Genomic DNA, 25,523 nt, shown 5'->3' with positions numbered 1-25,523 from the left:
TATTTTTTCATCCTAACCCTCTTTTTTATTTTCTCTCTCGATCTATCTGTCTCACTCTTTTTTCTTTTTTTTCCGGCTGTAATTTAAATGGTAAGCCGCCAGATGTGTGTCTCATGCTTGAAGAGTCGGAGATCTGCATTATTTAGCATATTAACATTCACAGAATTTAAAAAAGGGTTCCTGCATTGCCTGGAGGTTGTAATTAAGTAAACCTTAGCTTGATACATGTACAAATCTCACTATGTGAAACTTTTCCCCCCGTGGAACCAGTCACATCTATATGATGCATATGGAAGCCTGCGCGATGATATAATTTTTGTCTTGCTGCGGGATTAAATATATCAGCAGTAATAACTTAAATAGAGGCGACACATCAGAAATCCTTCCGACAGCTAAAATGTACTTAAATGGCAGGAGGAGTCTGCTCCCTGCTATTTTTAAACCGGTCTGAAATCAGATTTCATCCTAACACAGCTGTAGTTTTTAATTACCGTCGCTTTGCTGGTAAACATGTGGAGTGCCTACAGTTACAAGGTAATGGGGTTATATTTGTTCTATTCCAGGAATCAAATAATTTATATTTCTGCATTTCCAAGACGTTACATAATTGTTAACTGACTTTTGTGTCAAGAGTTCAATAATCTCACATCATTTCACATATTTTGTGTTCACTGTGTTAACATTTCTTCATGTCTCGACCTTCTTTTTTAATCACTGATGAAGAAATGTCAGAGATGGAATAGCATTTAGAGAGCAAAGGAAGAAGGAACATTTCAAGAGGTACAAGTCCGATCCACTTTTGGGTCAGATATAAGAATGTTTTATACTATTTTCAGACCACATTCACCCATAAAAAAAGGTTTAGAAGTTTATTCTGTATTTCCAAATGTATAAAACACCCATATTGAGCAAAGGAGAGTATAGTCATATTTTATTGCTCATATAAATAATGAAGATAAAAGGGACAATTGGTCAAATACATAAAATATGTATATTATATTCAAACTGCATTTACCCCCCAAAAAGAAATCTGTGTATTTTGCATTTCCAAATTGTATTTCATTCATATTTAGCAAAGTAAAGTTGTATTTTATTGCTAATATAAAAATGTGAAATGTTGCAAGTGCAGCAATAGTATATTATAGTATGTGTTACTATGCAAACAGTATGAGACACGGCAAAGTGGCCCATTGCCAGCTGCTTTTACACACACACACACACACACACACACACACACACACACACACACACACACACACACACACACACACACACACACACACACACACACACACCTCAATCTCTATTACTAACAACAACAGCAACCGTGGACTTGTCGAATTGGACCACTGTGGACTAGGATGCTTTCATAGACTACACACACACACACACACACACACACACACACACACACACACACACACACACACACACACACACACACACACACACACACACACACACTCNAATCTCTATTACTAACAACAACAGCAACCGTGGACTTGTCGAATTGGACCACTGTGGACTAGGATGCTTTCATAGACTGCACAACCACACACACACACACACACACACACACACACACACACACACACACACACACACACACACACACACACACACACACACACACACACACACACACTCATTACATCAGGCCCCACTTGCTAATGCGCAGACGCTGTGGAACCGTGGTGAGCGCGGAGGCAGCATCGACAGCATCGACAGCTTCGACAGCTAAGGGCTACGTCTGTGAACTCGGAGCGTTGGAGCTGCCACAACTCCAGCCTCTCCGGGCACTCAAGGCCAACAACAAACTCCTTGTTATCCCCCTGCGCTCTGACACACACACACACACATCCAGAGCACTGCACCCACACACAGGACGGCGTACAAACAAAGATATTCATTTGTAGACACTTGCATACATGCACACACATTTTCCAGCGTAGAAACACAAATGAGTGTACCTCACAACTCAACACAGCTCTTTTCTCTCCTGCTTGCACACCAAAACAGGCCGAGGAAAAAGAGAGGAAGGCTGGGGGCCGTAACACTGTGGAGACCCCATCACTGTGTTGCTGGTGAGATGCAACCAAGGCTGTATGGGGGCTCTCGCTCACCTAGGCCCCTAATTGCCTGATGACTGGTCCGAAGTTATAGAGGGATCGAAGGTCAGTGACTCACGGATTACCCCCGAGTCCACGTCCGGATCTCGTGTTAAGGTTGCTATGATACGGTGAGGAGTTGGTGTCGCTTTACACAGGAGTTTATTTTCCTGTAATCCATTGCATTTTAATGACAATAACAGACACTAAATGCATACTAATGTGTAGAAAACGACTTGGTTCACTCTCAATGCTGAAGTCTTCTGCGAATCTGTCTTTTTCATTTCAACAAAGGCTGGTGCTCTTTAGAGGAAAGACTTCACCTCTGGGTGTATTTGTCCCACATGCAATCTTTTAGCCTTGTTTACCACACAGCATGATACACGTGTATTTCTGCAAATGGGCTTCAAAGGGTTGAGTCCATCCATTTGGAATCCGGACATTACTGTAGTTGGATTAATTGGCAGGATGCAGAGTGCGACTGATTGAGAGGCTATGACGTAACGTTGTGGTTTAAAAAACTCTTGATGACTGGGACCGGCCCGGAGGGGAGCACATCCTGAAAGTGCAGGGCAGCGCTCCAAAGAAGACATTAGATGAGGAATCCTCGAAATCTCCTACGGCGCTCAAGGGGATGGAGTCTACGATGCATTTGTAAAAAAAAAAAAAAGAGAGAAATGAAGAAGCAATATGGCAATCATGCGCGTGTTCATAGTGATCCTCTAAAGGCGATCGTGAAACAAGAGGCTAATCTAATTAGTCGTTTGGGTTCAAACAAACCCAATGTAACTGGATCATTCAGTTAATGTGAAAGGTCACTTAACCCAGTGTGCCTGTAGCTAATCTCTTCGTTAAAACACCAAATGCACTCCTATGCTTGGACGAGTAAATTAATATCATCCAATGGCGAAATAATCACGAGAAGGACAGTGGATCTTCAGATTTCTCGATCAGAACTTGTCAGAGTTATTATCTCGGATTGGGATGTCAGGTTTGGTTCTGTAATAGACACCTCATCGCGCACTGTGATTTTTCTACGGGGATTAATTAACTTAAGGCCTCAGGAATACAAACTTCCAGTCTCACTGTCAAGCTCTGCCGTGTGTACGTTATCGCAATGACAAGAGGTCTCCGTATACTTGTCCTGATTCTGAGACAAATTGGTAATGAGGAAAAATCCCGGTGTCACACGCACGGCAGAAAAAAAGTGATCTCCACACATCAGAAACAGAGAGGCATGAAATGGGAAGTAAATGTCTACTGACTTGACAGAGGGCTGAGGAAGGGGATAATTTGTTCTTTTTCTCCTCGCTCAATTGGATTTCCATATTTCTTTAGCTGGGTTAAAGTTGTCCGTCCGATCGCTCCCTTCAACCTTGACGTAATCTCCACATCTGAATGCCATAATTCGCTCCAGAGGTAATGCAAAATGAACAGGTCTGTATGCAAATGAGGCCCAGACGTCAGGTCGGCTTAGGGAACGGGCGTGGACGAGGTGTTGTGCCGGACGGCTTTTGATCCGTTATTTCACTTACGTATCGGGTTCACTTCCCAGGCAACCTCCTCACCTGGCTGCGAGAATGTGTGTGTGTCGACGTCCGTGTCTGTGTGTGAGCCCTCGGAAAAGACCCGGTACCTTTTGCCTTGTGTGGCAGAACATAAATCTCCCATAGTGAGTGCCTCCCTCCCTTTCCTCTCCCTCTCTGGAAAGGCAGGCAGTTCGATGGGGACACTTCCCTTGTGGGCGTTAGGATCTCTGTGGGGGGTCACAGGTCAGTCGGCGGAGGAAGCGACAAGCTGTGAAATGTAAAAGACCAATTTCTTCCACATGTTTCAGTGCTGGGAGAACACTGCCAAGCTGTCAGCCGGCATCACGTTTAAAATGGGCCAGGGTGCTACCCAGCAGACCTGTCACAACTCATTTGTAATTAAAAAGCCTGTGTGATGTTTAAAGCAGAGCACCCCAGAAACTTTTGAGGACTGTTAAATAAAGATGAGCTGTGCGTGCAAAAAAAAAGAAAAGGAACAAAAAAAAGTGGGATGTATTAATAACAAAGAAAGTAGCCGGTCGCCTCTGGAGTAGATCAATACCAAATGAGCCTGGATCTGATTCCTGACGAAAGCGAGGATGTTGGATTACTTAGGTGGTAAAACAAGAATATTATGTTTTTAAAATGAGGAAATGGATGCTTATTATATTAACAGAAGTCATTAGCCACCTCTAGATGTGGTTACGATTGTGGTATGACCTTGCCTTGACTGACAGATATGTTTTCAGAACATTGGAGTAACATATTGGAGTGTATCCCAGCATGCACTGAAATAAAAGCAAACTAACAACAGTCCATCAGAACTAAAACATGGAAACATAATCATAGTAACACCTGGGAGTGCAAGTCTCACATCAACCTGAGCTGCATATCTTCGGACCGGGGGAGGAAACCAGAGAACCCGGAGGAAAACAGCAGAATGTGGGGGAAATATGCGAGCTCCACACATAGACAGTCTGCTCTCTGTGAGGAACAACTAACCACTGAGCTACTAAGCAGATGCTACAATGGTTCGTTCACCTGCTATCTAAAACCGTTGCCTCTGGAAAAAGTGATACCAAACTACGGTATTCAGATTACACAGGAAACCAGAGTAATCCAGTGATAATGGGAAGAACTTGTAAATGGAATGTATGGTGCATTAATCGCAGAGTGTAGGTTAAAAAATAAGACTTTTACCGCATTATCACAATAAAAACCATATAACCGAGAAGTGATAAAGCCAGAAAATGTGTATTTAATGATACAAAAATAACAAGAATGTGTGTCTGCATGTCACAATATATTGTTTACTTTAGCTAAATTGGGCAATGGATTATAAAGCCATGCATATTGAAAGTCTTATATTTCTTGAATGTACTCCCAGAAGAGTTTAAGCATGGCTAACATTAGCATTAGCATATCGATCATTTGGATAATTTATTTCCAGTCCAACAACTATAGAAGAAAAGTGAGATGCGTAACACCGAAAAAGAATGATGGTGTCATTTTACAAGTTTATACAAGGCTTTCTGTGTTGTGCTTCTTGCTCAAACATTTGCCTTTACTAACACTAATTCTACAGTGTATCTGTTGGATTTTTGCATTTAATCTAACTAAGAAAACATCATTAGTTTGATATCGCTCCTGTCTGTCAACACACGGTGGATCAACACCACCCAACCCTCCCCTGGAGCAGTTCTCCTCAGCGGAACCCTAAGCGAGGCCTGCCACTCTTCTCTTCCCAGTGCTTGTGACATTCGGGTGACATTTCCTCCCCACCGCGGCATAGTCGGGGGGTTTTAACATAGGACCCCTACCTGGCAGAGATGAGGAAGAGCAAGCCGAATCAGCTGACAGGTAGAGAGGAGACCCCCGGTGAGAGAGAACCACAGAGGGCTCTCCTGCTCTGCTGCTGGGCCCCGCCTGCTGGGGGTATAACTGGGGCTGAGGACGGAGCTGCGCCTGAGGCTGGATTGGCAGTTGGCCTGGTGGTTGGTCAAGACGGACCTCAGGGTGGGGCATCAGAGGGGGGTTGGGTGGGGGGATGGATAGGGTGATACAGCGCTCTGGAACCCCGGATGTCCCAGAAGGGAGCCGCTTTACCTGAAACATCAAAAACAATCACTGTGTCTAAGGTCTACATATGGGTTCAATGAACATTAATATAACCACTTTATTTTGATGTCAACAACAATTATGATCATATCCTTCCATTGCATCACCATATTTTGTGGGAAAAACAGCATGTGTGTAATTTAACTACAGGTGTTGGAGTTAAAACTGCAGACAACTATTAGTATTTGCCATGATTGCCTAAAAATAATTCAATTTGTATCCTATTTGTGGCTAGTATGACTGCACTCCCTATTGTTAATCAAAGACGTGGGCTATTAACATTGTTCTGAAATCACAGCAGTAACGATGATGCCGTAATGCAAACAGCATGTCACAGTGGAAGGGACACATACAGAGACAACCCCAAGACACAAAGCTTTGTTCTGGCTTTTAATTCAATTAAGATGTTTACTAATCTAATCAATGCATCAGCCATAATGCATCCGGAATCGCTGGGTAAAGATGTGGTTCCTGTTTGCTCTCTGGGGCCAATTGCTTTTATCATAGAAATCCAAAAATCCGAACCCTGTTTAACCAAATCCACCATCCTGCCCGCTAAATATCAACATGCACACACACAAGAATATGATATAGCCTGCACACAATTAGGAATATAACATAAAAGAAGATGATACGCATCTGCACAAGAAACATGCATGCACATGTTTCCTGATCACACACCTGAAAGTACAAGTTGCACAGCCAGTGGTCTAAATCTGAGGAGATGACGGCTTCAATCTTTTTGAATTGGTCCAGGCGTGTGTTCGGCTCCCCCCTGAGCAGAGGGGTTTTGAACCTGGGTCAATGACACATAACCGGTAATGGACACTTTACAACCAGATTCATGATGGGTTAGGTATTTTCAAACTCAAGGTCTGAAAATAATTACAATTTTATGATAGTTTGTGTGATGTTTTGAACGTAGTAGTTTAATGAGACGGAATATTAAGGAAAAATAAAAACAATTTTGAGGACCAACAGATGATTTGATACGGCTTTGACGCACCTGCCCTGGACCAAACCGAGGCTCGATCCGCAAACAGGAAATGCCCCCCACGCCACTACAGAGCTGATGTAACTGCCGTCCCCTGGTAGTGCGATCAGCTGGAACACCAGGACCATGGAGGGGACGACCTCACAGGCCGCGGGACAGATCTGCAGACACATCGGAAGGCACAAAGTCACTCACATTCCCACTTAGTTGAACTCGCTACGGGAGTAAGTGAACATAGACTTGCTCACAACCCAGCCAATGACAAACTGACACTCAGAAGGTACCAAACAGGACAGGAGCCCTCGGGGAGCTACTTAATCTGCATCCTAGACTTGTAACCTCTTTTAACTTATGTCCGTGTTCTTTAAAGAGCTTTCTTAACTGCCACTCTTAGCCGTCCAACCTTGTAAATTCTCTAAAAGGAGATGTTGGATAATGATAAAGACAGTTGATCTCAAACATAGGGTGGAGGAGAATTGCCATTGTAGTATACGAGCTGACAGTTATTTTGAAGTGAATTTGCATTTAGGCCACATAAATCAAACTGATCATGTCAAGGGGCATCTTGCATGAAACTAAAGGTGTTAGCGGTTAGCAGTCGACGGCAAACATTCTTATTTACCCAGAGAGCGGTGGGTTTGCTTAAAAAATGAACTGACAGTGAGGTGTGTGCCACTTCATCCATCACTGGGTGGAAATATTGTATCCCTTTATTAGTTGTAATGGAAAAACGCAAGGGACTTGTTTTAACACATAAATCATGTGTATCCCCCCGTACCCCCCCTGATAATCTGCTTTTGGTATGCACCTGTGAAATGATGGGTAGTAGTGTCTGAGTCAGGACACAAATTTATGGCATAATATCACGGATTATGGATATTGAGGATATTTCATATTATTCATTTACTGTAAGAAATATGACCTGCATAAATAGTCATTTGTGTGCATATGTGTGAAGTGCCGCACGCAGACATGTGTTTGCATGTGTGTGTGGGATGCGTTGCAGTGAGGTTTGTGAGCCTGGATGATGTGCTTCAGAGGGTTTTTTTCACTTCCTGTTTGCTGAACGAGCTGCTTTAACCATTTAAATGTGTTAAATGCATTTCTTGTTTAATTAAAGAGGCTCTATTGTGCTTTTTCTGGGTGTTTCTCTCCCACACACCTCAAAATGAGCATACTAGGGCCCCTTTAGAAAATGGACATGGTGCAAGATGACTCAGTTCTTAGTCATATAACTAAAAATGATCCCCTGATGACCAAAACATAGGAAAACAAATGAATAAAATGAGAGAAAAATACATCGACCTCCGTAAACTCCTCAGAAGTTTTTACACTTTTTATTTTCTTCCTCATTCCTTTTGCTTCCAGCTTTAATATTACATTTTGGGATTTCACGCTTCTTCCCATTCGGTGTAAAAAAGTGCACAAAGACTACGGGCTCTTCAGATGTCGGGCCGACTCCTCTCATGTGCTCCCACTTGCCTTGCATATCCAAGACATGTTCAACTGTACTGCACTGTTTCTGTCTAAATCCGAAACCCAGACACACAAAGCAAAGGGGTGAATGAAAAAAAAAGAGGAGAGAGAGGGAGGAAAGGAAAATAAGCTCCTGGCTTCCTCTTACCATCACTAATTCCTCATTTCCTCTTAGAAGGCACTGTAAGCACTCCTGAAATTGCACGCTACAGTGTGGGCAAGAGGAGAGGCAGAGAGAAAACATCCAGGCTGATCCTGATAGTGGTGGAAACGCTGATCAGATTTGTTTGTCAATGAGGACAACAACAACAACAACAACAACAGGTTTGTCTATATAGCACAGCCGAGGGTTTGGGGAGGGAGTAAGAGTGACATGAGGCATTTACCGCACTGTACTTAAACCTTTTCTACCTCTGAATCAGATCCCAGGTCCGCATTCACTTTGTGCCAGCTTTTACCCGTCCTTTATGTTTTATAGGAGCTGCAGACAATATTATCAAGCTGCTGTAGCTCAGTGAATACGCCCACCAGCACATTGGCAGTGTCCACATGTGCTAAATGCTCCAGCTAAGGCCTGTAGAGTTGCCATCAGATCACTGAAGAAGCCCTTCCTGAGCCTGTACAAAACTCTATGAGGGACACTGGATTTAGTGCCTTCTGTTTTAAGGCTTTTCTCTTGTGAATCTTGCCTACTGTGCACACACCGTCCATGAACAAACACAAACAAAGAGATCTAATCCACTGGTCAATATCGACCATCCAAAACGAGAATGCAGGTTTTTAAAATAAGCTTCTATGGAGGATGTCTTCCCCTCAAATCAAGAGGTTTAAGGAAGTGGTTGTGAAATGTGCATAGATTTAATGTAATCTGATGTTTTGTTTCATGAAAAGGACCAAGAATGAAACAGGTAGTCCTGTACATTGGGAATGGAGGTTGAATTTTTAATACTAATTTTAGTCAACTTCCTCCTTTTATCCAGTTGCAGAGGCTCAAAGACGTGCAGAAAAGACACTACATTTTTCATTGCATTTGTACATTTTCATTCCAATAAAACATTACTTCCTTATATAAATGAATAATTGATCTGCGGTTTGATTTACATGCATGGATTAAATGTCATGTTTGAAAAGTTGTTGTTTTATTCATACGGAGATCCCCGGAGAAAAACCTAGAGGCTATGCGTGCCGTATTTTCATATCCCGTCTTTTACAGCAATATAACTTTCTCATAACCCTTTCAATCTTCACTGCAACTGATGAAACCGGGGGAAAGAGGAATTTCGGAAATAATGTGGCAAAAACAAAAAACTAAACACGAGTGTAGTCGGTTCTGCCATATTAGCAAAGCATGTTTTATTGTTGGCTTTTATCTGAGGGGACTGTTTGTTTTCAGATTGCGCTTTACTGAGACTTTCCGTTGTATTTCACATCAAAGGCTTTGTCTGGGTTATTGAAAGTGAGTGTGTTTTAATTCAGGTTCCCTCAATGTCAAAATTGCTTTTGGATAAGAGATATTTATATTTATTCAAATATTTTCCAGGAAATAAAAGAAATATTCAAAGCAGTGTCCCCAAGCATCGCATGAATAAAGAGGTGGTTATTAAATGAAATTGCAGGGTAACAAATCACAACCTGATTCTGTCCTTTCCTTTTGTGTATAAAAAGTGTTAGTGTCAATACAGGAAAACAACTTTTTACTGGTACCTCAAAAATCAACCTCTGGGTTTATTTTCGCAACAATGATCTCTGTTTTGTTTGAATTCAGTTATGACTAATTTTTGCTTGAAATTCAAGCAGTTTGTCTAAATCCACAAAAAAAGCGAGATATTTCTGATGTCTTGTTGAGTGTTTGCTTTTTTTAAATGCTTCTTTCTTCTTTCTGTGTTTTATGTTCTGCTTTTGTCCTCACCATGAACAGGCTCTGGTTGATGTTCAGGTCGGTGTCGCAGTAGCGGCCACGATGCTCGATGGGCTCCGTGGACACCGCCCGCTCATGCTGCTCCTTCTTACTGCGCCAGGCCAGAGCTGGACCCCCGAGACGGCTGTGAAGGGCCACACTGACTGTGTAGAGGCCCCTCGGCAGCTTGTCTCTGGTGGCTCTGAGGCAACACACACACACCTCCACAGGCTGAGGGGATGTGATCTGGTCCACCTGTAACACACAGAACATAAGGTCTGATTACAATATTCTATTCATTTTTTCTAACATCAACTGATTGTATTACAGTGGACAGTGATACAACGCATGGATTATTGACAGAAGAACTGCGTACTGTATATAGTCAAAACAATGTCAAACCCATTATTTACAAAGTGTTGGACGACATACTTCACAGAACAAGTAAAGATTGTGTATTGGAGAAGAACTTCAACTATTATAAGCAAATTAAGTTGATACACAGGTGCACCCTAGCACTAGAAACCCTTATAATTATATTAAGACTATAGATTATAGTCAGGGTTTGTTTGCAGTTAAGTGTAACAATGTTATAATTGATTATCAACTTCATCTTACGAAAGCGTATATATTTGTTAATTAAATGTTGCACTATGAGCTATCAGTAATGACCTCCCTCTGATAAACAAACATTGTTGACAGTGTTTGGCTTCCATATTTACCAAGTTGTAAATGCTGTCAAGACTTATGTTATCGTCTGTAATGCACTACATAACTCTTTTAAGGAGTGCTATGTAAATAAGGGATACTTGCTTAGATACTTTGTAGCTTCCCTCCTTATTTACTTACATAGTTAGCTGTTGTTGAACTTAGAAATATCGCTATCACTTCTTGTCCTTAGGGTTAGGGTTGGGACTCTGGGTTGTGACCTAAAGGACCTATCCCTTACCCTAGTTTAAGGAGTTGTGAATTTTAGCGTAGCTCAGTGCTGTCTTTACCTCAGATTATTAAAGTGGACCTATCATGTTATATTTGAATAATATAGTGTAGGACCATACCTATATAAAGCATATTTATACTTTTTATTTTTCAAAATACCAAACAGATCATGCATTTTAGCCATTCCTGATTCTGTGAGAACAGCACCATCCTGGCATATGTACTACAGCGTCTCTAGCGCTTTCCAACGGCAATGTCCGTGGCTGTCTCCTCCTGATTGGTGTAGTTGGCCCAATAGCCGTAGCGCCACTTCTGTGACGTCATAGAAGTGTTCAAATCTGGATCAGTCTGTATCAGATCCGTTGCAGCCCCTTTTTAAGAGATTTGGGTATGGAGGAAAATAGAGAGGGTTGTGTTTTCTGACACTTGGTGAGTTCCTTGGAACACCGGGGACACATATTCATGTATAAAAGACGTACAAAAGTGCATTTTGCATGATAGGTCACCTTTAAGGGAAACCCTCCAGTTGTTGGTATTACTGAAATACTTTGTAACTGCGCTCCTTAGTTACTTACAGTAAATACTTAGCAGTTGTTGAACCAATCAATCTTGATTGACAATTTTTTTTGTTATTGTAGAAAATACTTTAGTGTAGCACAGCATGGTCTTTACCTTAGATTTCATGACATACTGTAACCCGACAACATCCTTGTTAAGAACATTATCAGAATCAGAATACCTTTATTAGTTCCATTATTGCACCATATCAGAAAATAAGGTAATAACAAAAACCAAAGTAACATGTCATTTACTAAAGCCCCTGTCACACTGTCCCGAAATTGACACCCGATGGACACACGATTAAGGAAATGTTCAAATTCGGCTCTGATCGTAACAACATCGGGCCATTCGTCAGGGCATCTTAAGCCATCGTATGACCGCNGGCACAGATGATAACAACGGTGGCCTTACGAAGGTGGCAAAATTGACACACGAATTCAACACGAAAATGAACCTTCGCAAGGTCCTTCTGCAATTTTTTGGCATGCCAAAGATTTTGCCACCGCTCACGAAGTTGCTGCCGGAGCCTACAAAACTCCACCGGCGGTCATACGATGGCTTAAGATGCCCTCACGAATGGCCCGATGTTGCTACGATCAGAGCCGAATTTTGAACATTTCCTTTATCGTGTGTCCATCGGGTTCTTTTATTGCACAACAAAATCATGTAAACATATTATGTAAATAACCCAATTTGTGTTCTGTGAAACTGAAAAGGATATAATATATTATTTTGAAGGCGAGCTGACAGGAAGTTGTTGTTGCTATGGAAACAACATTACGGAGAAAACTTAATATCTTCTACATATAAAGACGGATAAAGTAAAGAACAAAGTCTGAAAATATCAGTACAGTATCATAGTACTTTAACATAATCGTTTTCGTTACTTTCGTTACAGTTGTATGTCTTAAATGTAATGTAAATGTTGCCTTCGTGTGTGGTTCAGGGCCATCTTCGTGCGAAATTCACAATTCCATATTCGTGTGTCCATCGGGTGTCAATTTCGGGACAGTGTGACAGGGGCTTAAAGGAGTGAAGTGACAGAAATATCCCAACCTTGCTATATCTAGCCCATCCAATGAATATAATATTAGGAACAACATCTGGACTTAAGACAGCATGGCCACAGTCTTAGATAATGGGGTTTTTTGTCGCTTGTTGGAGCATTGACAACTTCTAAATGATGATTCCTAACCATGACACTTTGTATTTGTTTTTGAGGAAGGCAACTTCAGGTACGTTTTCTTAACAAGAGAAGTGTTTTTGTCCAACTGCAGTGAAGCAGTCATGTATGTAAGACTAACCCGTACAGCTGCGGGCTTCCATCCGATGATCTCCATTCAACCATTTAGAGGTTAAGTGCCTTGCTCAAGGGCACATCAGCATTCCTTGTTATCGAAGTTGAGAGCGGTATTTATTTCCCCTGGCCACACTGCCCATTCAGATGAAGGTTTGAAAACGCCAAACTTGTGGTAACGAGCTCATCCCAACAACCTTCAGGCTACATCAGCCCACTTGTTGTTTATTTGCTTGTTTGTTTTTGTTGACATGTGCCTCCTTTTTAGGGCTTAGCATGAGTAATAGGGTGGTGCGACAGTTTACTTTTATGAAACATAATCAGAGAACAATGTAAATACATATTCAGTCTCTTGTCCCCTATGGCATCTGTTGAACAGCACTAAATGAAAAGTCAATCTGGCTTAAGCAGAGCCACTTCTTTTATCATCACTGATATGTTTTTAATCTTTAGTAGCAATGCTGATTGGTCCCTTGTTGTTTGTTTGGACATGTTGTCCATCCATTTGTTCATCTAACACACGCTATCCTTTCCTGTCCAATCTAGGGTTGCACCTATCCACTACTAGTATGGGATATTTGCAGGTTCTAGTTTATATAGCTGGAAAGGCAATTCCGAGACAATTGGGCTGATCTATTCAGTTTGATTCTACGTTTTCGCCTGATTGCACTACGATACGGAAAACATATTCAACATGTCAGCTGTTTGGAGGTATTTCATACTTACTACTCCAACATGTATTAATACTACTTGCCATATTTCACGAAGGGTGCCAAATTAAAGATATAACATAACCAACTTAATGAGGCACCTCCGGAAGCATGAGGCTAAGCAACAAGATCAACACATTTCAAAAGTGTTGCAGGTGCACAGTGAATGTTTTCACTACCAAGTAATGATTCTGAATGGATGGATTTTGTCTTATAATGTGAGGAAGCAATGTTTAGGTAAAGCCTGATGTGGCCTTAAACATGAAAGAAGGATTCCAATGGCTTAGGAATGAATCTTATTATCAAACACTGCTATTCAATCGGTACCTAGAATCAGACGATATCGAAACCCCAGTTATCGTATACAGTATCAATACTAAAAAAGGCCTATTTATGCATCTCCTGTTATCTTTTTTAAGTGCATGCATTTGTTTCCCTTTGATAATCTTAGATCTATCTTGCGAAGCGAATTTATTTGATGTACTTGAATTATCAGTTGACCAACTTAGGTCAAATGTTAAATGTGTCTGCCAAATAGAGCCAGTGTTGTCACCAAAACAACCTGACACACATCACACACACGTTCACCTCACACCGGTGTGTGAGGGGGGAAGGTGTGTGCTGAGCCCTGCAGTAATGCCCCTCAATCTACCCACTGTGAGTATCTTTGCACACCGAAACAACAAAAACAATTTAGGCAGAAGTGAAATTAGTATAATTGGTGGCAAAGCGGTTTAGCCCACACATCTTACATTTGGGAGGAAGTGATGGAGGCCTCCAAACCCCCACACTGGAAAGAGATGGAAAGGAAGAGGAGGAGGATGATAAAGGAGGGGAAAAGAGGTAAATAAATAAACAACAATAACGCGGTCCAATATAAGGAGGTATTGTTATTATCCGGCCTGCCTGCTTTGCGTGTAATGGACGGTCGAAGAAGGTAAAAGGTGAAGTGAGACAATTTTCCATATCAGAGGTGGTTTGTTTGCCCCGAGCCTGAGTTGTGCCTAAAGTGCCATAACATTACAGAACTCCTACAGATGAGATCAAAGGCTCCAGCGAGGGATCCTCCGTGGTTTTTCTGGCAAGCGGCCGTCCTCTCGCTGAAACATCTTTTCAGGGCTTTCCACACATTGACTGATCACACAAAATGCACTCTTAATAGAGACAGGAAATGCCACATACAAAAACTTCCTTTCTTTCTAAGTATGGGCTAATATTCAGAGATTAAGCTTTCTCGTTAATTATTTTCATTTTAATTAGTAAATCTTAATTAACAATGAACATTTACCCTTAAAAATTGTTGGCTTCGGAATGAAGGAGGGGGGTGAAGAAAGCAGAGAATAAATATGACAATCTTTTTGGGACCTCCGGGCAGGATTACTGATGCAGGCTGCCTTAGTTATTAAACACGTTCTAAATTAAATGCCTCCATGAATTTTGCACAGATATATATTTTCATAGTTTTGCATGCCAAATGTGACATTTTATATTTCAGATTCATCTCGCTGCAGTCATTTTAGGGAAATGTCATATAAACAAAGATTTTGTCATTTACCAAAAGAAATTACTATGCGTGGCAGGTTTGGCCATTGCTTTCTCTCCCTCTCTTTCTCTCGTTCCCTCTCCCTCTTTTGCCCCCTATTCTGCCTGTGCCGGTTGTTTCAAGTCAGCAAGCCATAAAAAATCTTTATCTCAGTGAAACACAGCAATTTGGGAGATAATCGAATGGTGACTGGGGGGCACAAACGCCAGTCTGAGGAATTATACCACAATCTCCCCTGCATTTACAACCTTCCTCAAAGCTAGTTGTCACCCTGGAAGGAAAGCCCCCGACTGAAGATTCATTACATCTTTAAGCCAGCATGGTGGCATGGCAGCCTCATCCCCAGATGCAACACAACAGCAGCCTCCTCCCACAGCTGCTGATGCTACCGCTAAAGCTGCAGCTTCCTCCTCTCTTTCCCACTTCTCTGTTCCCCTTTTTTCATCTCCGAAGACTCCTTTTCCCTCCTACTTAAATTCCTAAAACCACAGACGCCATCCGCACAAAGCAGGAGGGAAAAAAATCTTTATACTGTATAAAAAGAATGCGACTGAATAGTTAGCATACAGTATATGAGAGGGTCTTTGCTCATGGTGCCTTTATGTGAATGTGCTTTTGTGTTGGCATACAGTACCCAATAGTGTAATGAAAGGAGTGAAGGAATTTGAAAAACATGGGAGATAATGTCCTTATTCCCTTACAGGTCCCACTCGTGGCATGATTTCATATAATTACATCATTGCAGTGTTTTTTGCACAAACAAACCCTGCATTTTTTTGGGTAAACATTTCGGGATCGATATCTCCCCCTGTGATACAAGCCTTTAGGAGATTAAGGGCTATGTCACTTCCTGTTTGTGCAGCTCACAGTCAGAGCGGCTAACAGATCCTACCTGCCACTGGGGTCGTGATGCCGAAGAGGAGGATTCTGGGAGCTCTGTCATCTGACCGTATTTGGCCATCGCTTCCTCTTGGCCTTCCCCCAGCGCTCTGAGTGAAGGGCTTTCAATGGTTCTGCTGCTAGACACACACACACACACACACACACACACACACACACACACACACACACACACACACACACACACACACACACACACACACACACACACACACACACACACACACACACACACACACACACACACACACACACACACACACACAAATAAAAATACAAGAAGCTAACCCTGTTAACAGCCACCTGCATTTTGGACTCTGTTGTTCCACTCTGTAGCCAACAGCAGCTCAATCTAATAACACCACAACAAAACACTTTCCACCGGGTCCCTCTCTTTCTCTCTCCCTGCCTATCTTGCCGTTTCAATCTTATCATTGGTAATGTAATAAGCGGCTGCTTCGCTCTGTCTCCTCGCCACCTCTCTTAATTCCTCAAAATAAAGCAATATCAGAGGAGCCCTGGCCTGCCTGTGACTGGGGATAAGATGCTTGTAAAGGGAGGGATAATTCAGCAAATAAATGCTCGGCATCAAAGGCAGGCACTGGGTCTTTCTTCCCTTTCTCTCCCTCCTCAGTGTTCGCCTATCAAAAGTATTACATGTGCTTTCATCAGTTCACAACAAGGCACAATGTGCTTCTTAATGCAATTACTCGACCTCCATTAAATCAGAAACAGTGGAAACAAATGAATTACACATTTGTTACAAAAACCACAAGTCAGCTCTCTCCTCTTTATTTTATTTTCCTTTCATAGGCGCAGGGAGAGAAAAAGTGGAATCATTTCTCATTAAATTTCAGGCAGATGTAGCCCTAGGTGATGCATAGAAAGTCTCCCATGCCTAATAGCCACCCACCATTGATATCAGAAGGAATTTACAGAGTTCAAGGCTGTCGAGAGGAGGTCATCTTGCTAAACTCCGAACCACATTCATCTGACAGGGCTGGTGTCCGACTACCACCCACCCATAACACAACCAAACATAAGAGGAGATACTGTACAGTACAGTGGTTTGTGATTTTATCATGTCAGCCAGCGCCGTAATTACTAAAAAGTTAAACATGCTAAGCCGATTGCCCACGGGGCTTCGCTGCGAGATCTGATGTGTGATCTCATACTAAAGTGGATGGACCAAAAATGGATGCGCCTCCAAGCCCGATGACATGGACGGATTTCTGCGCCCTCGAGCCAAAATGCCCACAATGCAATGCTCGTTGACGGGAGAAGCCATGCAGAGGACATGTGAATTACATTCCTTCTTGAACGTCAGTGGGAATACGAATGCTTTTCGCACAATTACAGTCATGGGACATCAATATGGAGAGAAACATGGAGAGGGCTCACCACTGCAGCAGTGTGTTCGGTCTGGGCTGCGGAGCATCGTCACAGTCTCTTTGTGAATGAGGCTCCTTTGAAATATTAAAGTGGATATGTTAACAAACACTGTTAATGTGTTAACAGTCATTATCCGCTAATTGACAGTTTCATTTAAAACCCATCAATCTAAATGATGATGTAAGATGTTTTTTTTATTTCTGTGACTGAGTGTTATTAAATATTTCTAATAGATGAGCGCTCAAGCTTTTGTGTTATGGGAGAATTGCTTTTAAAATGATCTATAGGTGGTTATCTAAAACTAAAAACCAACATATGCTTCACATATACATCAGACGGGTCTTTACCTTAACATTTCCAGCAAAGAAGTCCATTAGCGTCTTCTTTCTGTTTGCCCACTCACTCCTCTTCAGCGGTCCCTTCTGAGCCGCCTGCTGAAAAAACGTGTAAATACACATGCACACTTTCTTTGGATGCAGCTTTATGGAACAGTGCAGTGCGCCATAATGGCAGAATTAAGCACAAGGAGCAACTGTAATGCAATCTGCAGGCAATCGATACTGAGCCAGGCCCTTAAGACATGTAGCGTTTGATGAGTATTTCTGCCGGTTTTACATTCAGTCAGCACATTCACACTCCCCATTCACATGCATTGACTCTGCTAAGTGACAGCGTCTCGCCCTGTAGAGGCTTTGTACGGCAGAATAGAGACAGAAGAAAAACGCTATTATTTTTAAAATAGATGTGAAATCTCTGGTGGATAATGTGCTTTCAATGGGAGGTGGGTGTGGAAACAGTAGGAAAGCGCATACATATTATAGCAGAATAAGATAACACTGATCCCAATACTGATACAGTACACAGTAGATGCTGCTGATTATCCAGTAAGGGAGGATGAGTCAACTGTTGCTAGTGAGACATTGTTAAAGCATTTCTTTCCCAATTACGTTTACTTTCTATTCATATCATTTGATACTCCTACTCTCTTTTCAAGCAAGATTATGACTAAAAATACAGAGGATGGAAGTTGTGCATTCTCTTTACGTATGTGCTAATGTTTGGGTTTCTTTGCAATCTAGATTTGCCAACACAATGGAAACCCCATGTTCTTGTATCCTCTCCCATTTCCGATTTATAGACTACAAACACTTGTTTTGAAAGGAGCTTCAGATCTTACCGCTAGTTCACAATATCCCTACTTCCCCAGTTGGCAAATAAAAAGTAGTCACGCTCTATTTTTCCTGAAAAGAACATAAGACGGGTAAAGAAAAAAAAATCTGCTTCTGTGAGAAACAAATATGCGTAATAATGCAAAACAAAGTTCAAAGACGGAACAAAAGTGTCTCCACAAATAAGTTAATTGTGCGAGGATATTATGTAGCGTAGATTATACAGCAGAAATCCATGCACTCATTCTGAGCCGAGGATGAATGAGTTATCTAACCTTGAATGCATGTTCTACAAAAAGCAATTTCAAATGAGTGCATTCAGCAGAGATTCAGATCACTGAAAATGAAATGCAGAACTTTTACAAAGGTGGCAGTGGGAAGAAAAGAGGTTGGGAACAAAAAAATGGAGCAAGGAAAGAGAAAATTGAGAATGTAACACACATACAGATAGACAAAACAGATAAATGTACACGCACACATGCACACACTCTATGTCCATTAGCCGCAGCCACTGATACACAGCATAATGGACATGGCTGATGTGCTGGTGAATATGGGATGATGACACAGATATTCCTCTTTGTAGCCCTGACCTGCTGCAGTGAAAGGCTGCCAAGCGTGATCATGTCAGGCCGCACACGCTCCCTCAGCTGCTGGGCGTAGTGGGGGATCTGCTCCTCCACTGGCCTCACTGCAAGAAATAATACAGACCTTATCATATTTATCCATAATGAAATGCTACTGTTGCGTGATGAGTGATTCTTAGAATTTTGTAAATCTATGAATGAAATATTTTTCAAAGACAAATTCAACAAAAATGAATGTAACGTCCTGGAATAAGAGTGGTGCAGTGATGATGTACTTAGTAGGCCGACCAGGAAGTAAGCATCGACAATCTTTGTGAATATTTAAGAAAATAAGCTCTGTGGCAAACATGTTTCACGATATTTAAAAAAAATGTGTTCGGCCCGATATTCCTCATGTTTCAAAACCACTTTATATTATGAAGCGTACATTACAATTGCTAAAGTAAAAAGCCAATGTAGTGCTTCACCACCGCTATCCCCAAGGTGGCTTATGTTCGGTGTGATGACATTTAGTACCTCATTTAGTAGTCACTTCGTAGCAACCGCTGTTTGTATGACACAAAGAAGCTTTCTGACATTTACGAATAGGGTATTTACCTACAGTCTATGGTATTTAGAGGTGTGTTTTGTGTCGTACAATAAAAAGTGAAAATCTGTTTAGCTTGTTCTAACTACAGAACTTGTTTTAGGCTTCTAAACACCAACACGTTTAAAACAACGTTGACTCATTCCTCCACCACTTAATTACTCGCTATATCTTCTAATGATCAATTTATATCATGTGCAAAGCAAACATATTCTATACTATACTTAATATTATTGATCCAGCTATCAAATTCAAAACGTAAATAAAAGCATAGCATTACTTTTTACAGCGCTCTCTCTGCCCATTACCATCCTCCCTGCTTCGAGTCCAGCCTCTCCTCCCGGCCCAGCACTGGCCCCAGTCTGGGCTTTGGCGATGGTTTGGGTCTGGGAGGGTGTGGAGCCCGAGGCTTCACCACCACCGTGGAGCTGAAGGACTGGATCACCCGCCTTCACTTCCAACACCTCCTCATCCCTGGAGGCTAGCAGCGTACCTGGAGAGATATGCATCGGTGGGCAAACACACACACACACACACACACACACACACACACACACACACACACACACACACACACACACACACACACACACACACACACACACACATACGTACTGATGGATGTGCATATATTTACCACATCCAGACATACACTTACAGAGACTGTATACAGACCCATGAAGGTGGACAATGACAGTACCTCACACAAACGCCAAGTGTGAGCATTGACAAAATATGCATGTTATCACTTTAGAACCTTTTTATCCTTCAATTCTTGAGTTTTACATAAACATATTAACAGGACCTTAGTTCTACAAGGCCATTAAACACGAATAAATTAGCCTGCTATGCTAGTTTTTTGCTAAAGTGTTAGAAGATGTTTGTTCGAGTCTTATAAATGAAATATATTATACCATTCATCCAAAATCATGCAGGAACAGACAAACGCATGGCTGGAATTTCCTAATAAAAGAAAAGAAAATAGCAGATATAAAATAGGGTGCACATGGTTGAACTGATGCTACAGATCTCAGATATTCAATGTGTTTCTATACAAGAATCAAAGGAAGATCCTGCTTTGGCAATGAGTTCATTTGAATTGGAACATACATAGAAAAAAAGTTTTCTTCTACACTGTATTTGAATTAGTTTCTATTTAGCAGCCTAGAATCAATTACAGAAAGCAGAGAAGCATCTTAGCTAACCTGCTTGCTGTGCGTCTTTTCAATTTTGCTTCGCCGCCTCGTTGGTAGAAACAAGAAGGTATTCTTCGAGCATCCGTGTATTCAACGTGTGCAGTCCAAGATGTGCAACAGCCAAAGCCGTTATCACTGCCTAATGCTTTTCACATAGAAGCTGATATCAATACCTCACGCCTTACAGAGAACTAGAATGAATAGAGTACCAATTCAGTTTTCTTTCATCTCCAAGCCAAAGCAATAGAATGTTTCAAGAGCTGAAGATCTTAGACAGACAGAAGGGATTTCTCTAGGATTCTTTTTTTCTGAGAAGGTGTCTACGGCACTGGCCACTGTCCATTTCATTAATACTTTGTCGTATTCATGCTCTTTCTTGTGAGATGTGCTTTGTAGCAGACTGTTAAAGCTGAGACAAAACCCTGAGAAACAATCACAAAATGTCAGGATCAGAACTGACATACACTGAGCTGGTTCTGAAGCTGCAAAAGAAGACTTGCCTACACCGGTGGGAGGCATCACACAACGGCATAAGGTGATTGTCTGGAAGTCTATTGTGGCTCGGTGAAGTGCTTACTGGCAGTCGCCGCAATTGGACTCCAACAGTACAGAAGTAAGAGCTCTCTCTCTTCCTCCTTCTCTTCCTCTCCCAGTCTCTCAGCCTATTGCATGGAGGAACTGTTAATCCGAGATCCTCTTTACTTTCTGTGGGATTTCATGAACATTCCAAGACAATGGATGGGGCTGCTAATCTCGGTGGTACAGCTAAATCCAAGACAATGGCAAATAATACAAGCCGGCTAAATTCTACCGTGTTGAAGCGGGCCTAAACCCATCACTTGTGCGCTGGAATTACAAGAGAGATGTGCGTCATGTCAACAGGATCTGGTGCGACTGTCTTCACCCAGAACAATGCTAAGCTTAAACCACCTCAGTGTTGCCTGGCTGGCTACATATTCAAATGAAACTGAGCTAATGAGAAAAGGCACGCCTACTGTGAAACAATGGCTGTGCTTGGAAAGCACTGAGTATAAGTGAAAGTCCGCTTCTAGTCTTATTCTTTGTTCTGTTAATGCTGCTTTAAGTGTTGGTGGAAAATGTAGTCTTATTTTTGTCTGGGTTGTTTATGATATCACTGTCTTGAGCTTCTCTTTAAAATACTGCACCTTAAGACTGCAACCGGCACCATTGTTAACGCTGATGTTAACAACCTGACTGTTTTACTGTAACTTTGGTATTCTAGTTTGAGGATGTTATATCACAATGTTTTTTTCCATATATTACCAAACAAACACACGAAATGTTCTAATTTGTGAGGAAATAATGATTACACTCCATCTCAGCACCTTTGGAAAGGTATTAAAAAAAAATACGAAAATTGATTATATTAAATTGTTCTGAATTTAAATAATAATAAATATATATATTATTTAGTTAGAAAGTTAGAAATGTTTTATTCATTGCTATTTTGACTATATGTTTCCTTATAGCCAAGATACAGGACTAGAGTAACTCTGGGATACATACCTGGTATATTTATGAAGGTATCGTCCTCATCCAGCATCGCAGCCATTCTGTGATACAGCCTGTTTTCATCAGCGTTCAATATTGCTACAAGTCAAAACAATTATAACGTGAGTACACCCTCAAAGGTGCTGGAAAATTGCGTGCATGTGTGTGCTTCAAAATTACTTTCTACATATCAGACAAGTCAATCTAAACCACATCCTAACATGCGAACGAGGGAAATTAGCCGTGGCTGGAGAGGGCTGAAAATCAAGTATGCAGAGGGGTAATGAAATAGGAGCATTAACATGCCTGTTAGCCGGCCTGTCATCATGTGATGAGATTTGGTTTGGCGAATCCTTTGATATTACACGGCAGTGATATCCAAAAGATACAGGTGTAATGGCTTCTCCATTAATAGCCATGTTTCATTATAACAAGCATATTACTTTTCTCCCAAGAGCTCGCTTTTAATAGGCCTACTTTGGGAGGGGGCTGCAAACTATTGATATGGCTCTGCGTGTGCCATTTGAAAAGGGGGAGAAAACGCCATCATGGAATGAGAGTTGACCAATGATACGTGACCTTCGTCAATGACAGCCGGTTAGATAGCCAATCTAGTGATGCCATCACTTGGTATATTTACATAGACCGTCCTGGCGTCTCAAATGGCAAACTGCTACCAGTGATCTCTCTCACCTCGCTTTAATGAACCGAGGAGAACTATTATGACGGAGAATGGCATACTTAATTCCAGCTCATCTTCAGTGCTGACCCCAGCCATCCCGCAATGCCTTGGGTCTGTCTGCTCCGCCGACGACGGGTCAAAGTAATTTTGGGCGCGTTTATTTCCTGTGGAAAGTGCGAGAGGCGAGAGAAAGAGGAGTTGGGGGTTGGCAAGTGGGGAAGGGAAGAGGGGAGTTGTACAGGTTCAGGTTAGTGGTTATTAGAAGCACATGAAGCGAAATGTTAATTTTGAAACCCACACTGTGGAAGGGCCGGGGCAGCGAGCAGATAAGGCAGAGCCGAGATGAGACGGGAGCACAGAGCCAGAGAGGGAGAAGTGGGATAGAGACTCGCTGCACCTCTCCGCGGCCTGCAGTGCTCTGGGGCCTAATTAGCATGCCGCAAAAGGTCACGGCAGGCAATCTCTTAAATACGACTGCCATATGTTTGCCATGTTCAAAAGGAACTAATGAGAAAGTCTACAAGCTCAAAAGTACCTGGAATTTCAAAGACAATACCTTCTAAATACTCCGAGGTCAGCGGCCTAGAGGACCGGGCAAGTTTGGAGGAGCAGATCCAAAGGAAAATAACCCGAGCCCATGTCTCATTGACTTCTTATTAGCAATCACTGACCTATGGGTATCAAGTCAGCTCCACAGAGTTTATGGGAATCCAATGGCTCCGGGCCTTTTTCTATTAAGGGTACACCCCACCAAGCAGCTTTCTTAACCCCAAATCATTCTCATTACAGGACTTGAATATTTCACTCCAATCTAAATTGCTTTACTTGTATTTCTCAGGTTGTGGGGCGAAAATAAATGGCATGGTGTGTTATATCATGTTATATATTCCACACAAGGATCGCCTTTATTTAAGTATTGCACACATACAAATGTGAGTGTTTGCATAGGAGCACCGCTGGCCCACTAGGCCACCGCCCAAAAAAAGCTCACTGGGATTCTTTCGTGCTCACATGAAAAATCTGAGGTTTTAACACTTGAAGTTAAACAGTCAGACTGAAGAAGTTATTAAACAAGGAGCAGCCGTGTGACTACTCAACGGGGCCATAAATTGACTGTGAAATTCACACGTTAAATCCCTCTACATCATTACGAAAATAATTTGAACAATTTTCTCCGCAAATAACTAAGGTTATGAAACCCTTTTCTCAAACACAAATTTGCATAATGGAAGTAACGTCCACGGATTTTGAATCATATCTGTGATTTACCTAAATAGTCTGGCTGTCCTCCAGTTCATCTCTTTAATGAAAATTTAAATTCTCTGTTCTTACATGCATATTATCAATAACTAGCTGCACAGAATGAGAGATGATGACATGTTTATTTTTGGTAAAGGCCAAATAGAAGTGTCACAAACATGGAACAATGTGACATTTTGATCGTCCAATAACAGCTCAGAGTCACTGCATATTCACACTCTCTAATGTAAGAGGGTTGCTTATTTTGTACTTGTGATGTATGGTTTGTTTATCCAAAATGTGCTGCAATTATCACAAATAATTAAGCAATGATCCTATAAAACACATAGCGTGTGATTTATACAATGCCTTCTGCCTGTAATAAGAGTTTCTATGCACATGACACAGCACTGTTAAAGCAAAGTTATACTATTAATAAATTACCATGTATTTTGTATGCTTTACATACGTGGCCTAATTTGCATTTTCAGCTATTAAAAAAGAAAAGACCAATCTGCCTTAATGTTTTGGGACACAATTATTAAATATTTATTTAAGGATGGTTTGGGAACATTACCGGAAATAGTTTCAGCCAAACTACCTGAATGCCCAAAACAATGTATTTCTGGTGATTTCCCTGTAATTCCAAGACTTTATAACTTAATAACTAATATATTAACAATTTGTTCTCTTCTTCAAGCAATATCTGTCTATTGGAAACACCCAGAAAAGACCTCAATCAGTCAGTGGCTAAAAAACCTCTCTTGTTGTTTGACCTTAGAGAATTAACCTATGAAGGGGACGCCTGATACCTTCTTTGGAAAGGAACTAGATATGACCCTGTTGTTATCACTTAGTATGTGAGATGTGATGTAGCTTCTTGTTTACCAGCCTCATAAATTACTGTTAAAACTTTCACTTTCAATTTTGAATTCACATGTCATTTAACATCATTTTTAATCATGCAAACTGTTTAAAATTCTCTATTATTTCTATTAATATCTGTATATTTCTGTACTTTATTTACACTGAACAAAAATATAAACGCAACACTTTTGTTTTTGCTCCCATTTTTCATGAGATGAACT

At 41.4% G+C, this 25,523-nt stretch overlaps 1 protein-coding gene across 1 annotated transcript in view; it reads right to left on the bottom strand.

The window, feature by feature from the left end:
• Positions 1–25,523, bottom strand: part of ofcc1 (orofacial cleft 1 candidate 1) — a 66,507-nt gene that overhangs the window by 37,442 nt on the left and 3,542 nt on the right. Inside the window, exons 4-14 of the mRNA XM_010791412.1 lie at positions 23,256–23,360; positions 22,530–22,613; positions 20,087–20,299; positions 19,227–19,324; positions 17,812–17,898; positions 17,477–17,538; positions 16,065–16,185; positions 10,135–10,377; positions 6,762–6,910; positions 6,437–6,551; positions 5,458–5,743 (exon numbers count right to left, since the gene is read on the bottom strand). Coding sequence (XP_010789714.1) covers positions 5,458–5,743; positions 6,437–6,551; positions 6,762–6,910; positions 10,135–10,377; positions 16,065–16,185; positions 17,477–17,538; positions 17,812–17,898; positions 19,227–19,324; positions 20,087–20,299; positions 22,530–22,613; positions 23,256–23,360 — 1,563 coding nt within the window. The remainder of the gene's footprint in view (positions 1–5,457; positions 5,744–6,436; positions 6,552–6,761; positions 6,911–10,134; positions 10,378–16,064; positions 16,186–17,476; positions 17,539–17,811; positions 17,899–19,226; positions 19,325–20,086; positions 20,300–22,529; positions 22,614–23,255; positions 23,361–25,523) is intronic.

This window comes from Notothenia coriiceps, unplaced genomic scaffold, assembly GCF_000735185.1.
Source record: "Notothenia coriiceps isolate Sejong01 unplaced genomic scaffold, NC01 NC01_scaffold00035452, whole genome shotgun sequence".
NCBI lineage: Eukaryota > Metazoa > Chordata > Actinopteri > Perciformes > Nototheniidae > Notothenia > Notothenia coriiceps.
This window is presented reverse-complemented; position numbering and strand designations above follow the sequence as displayed.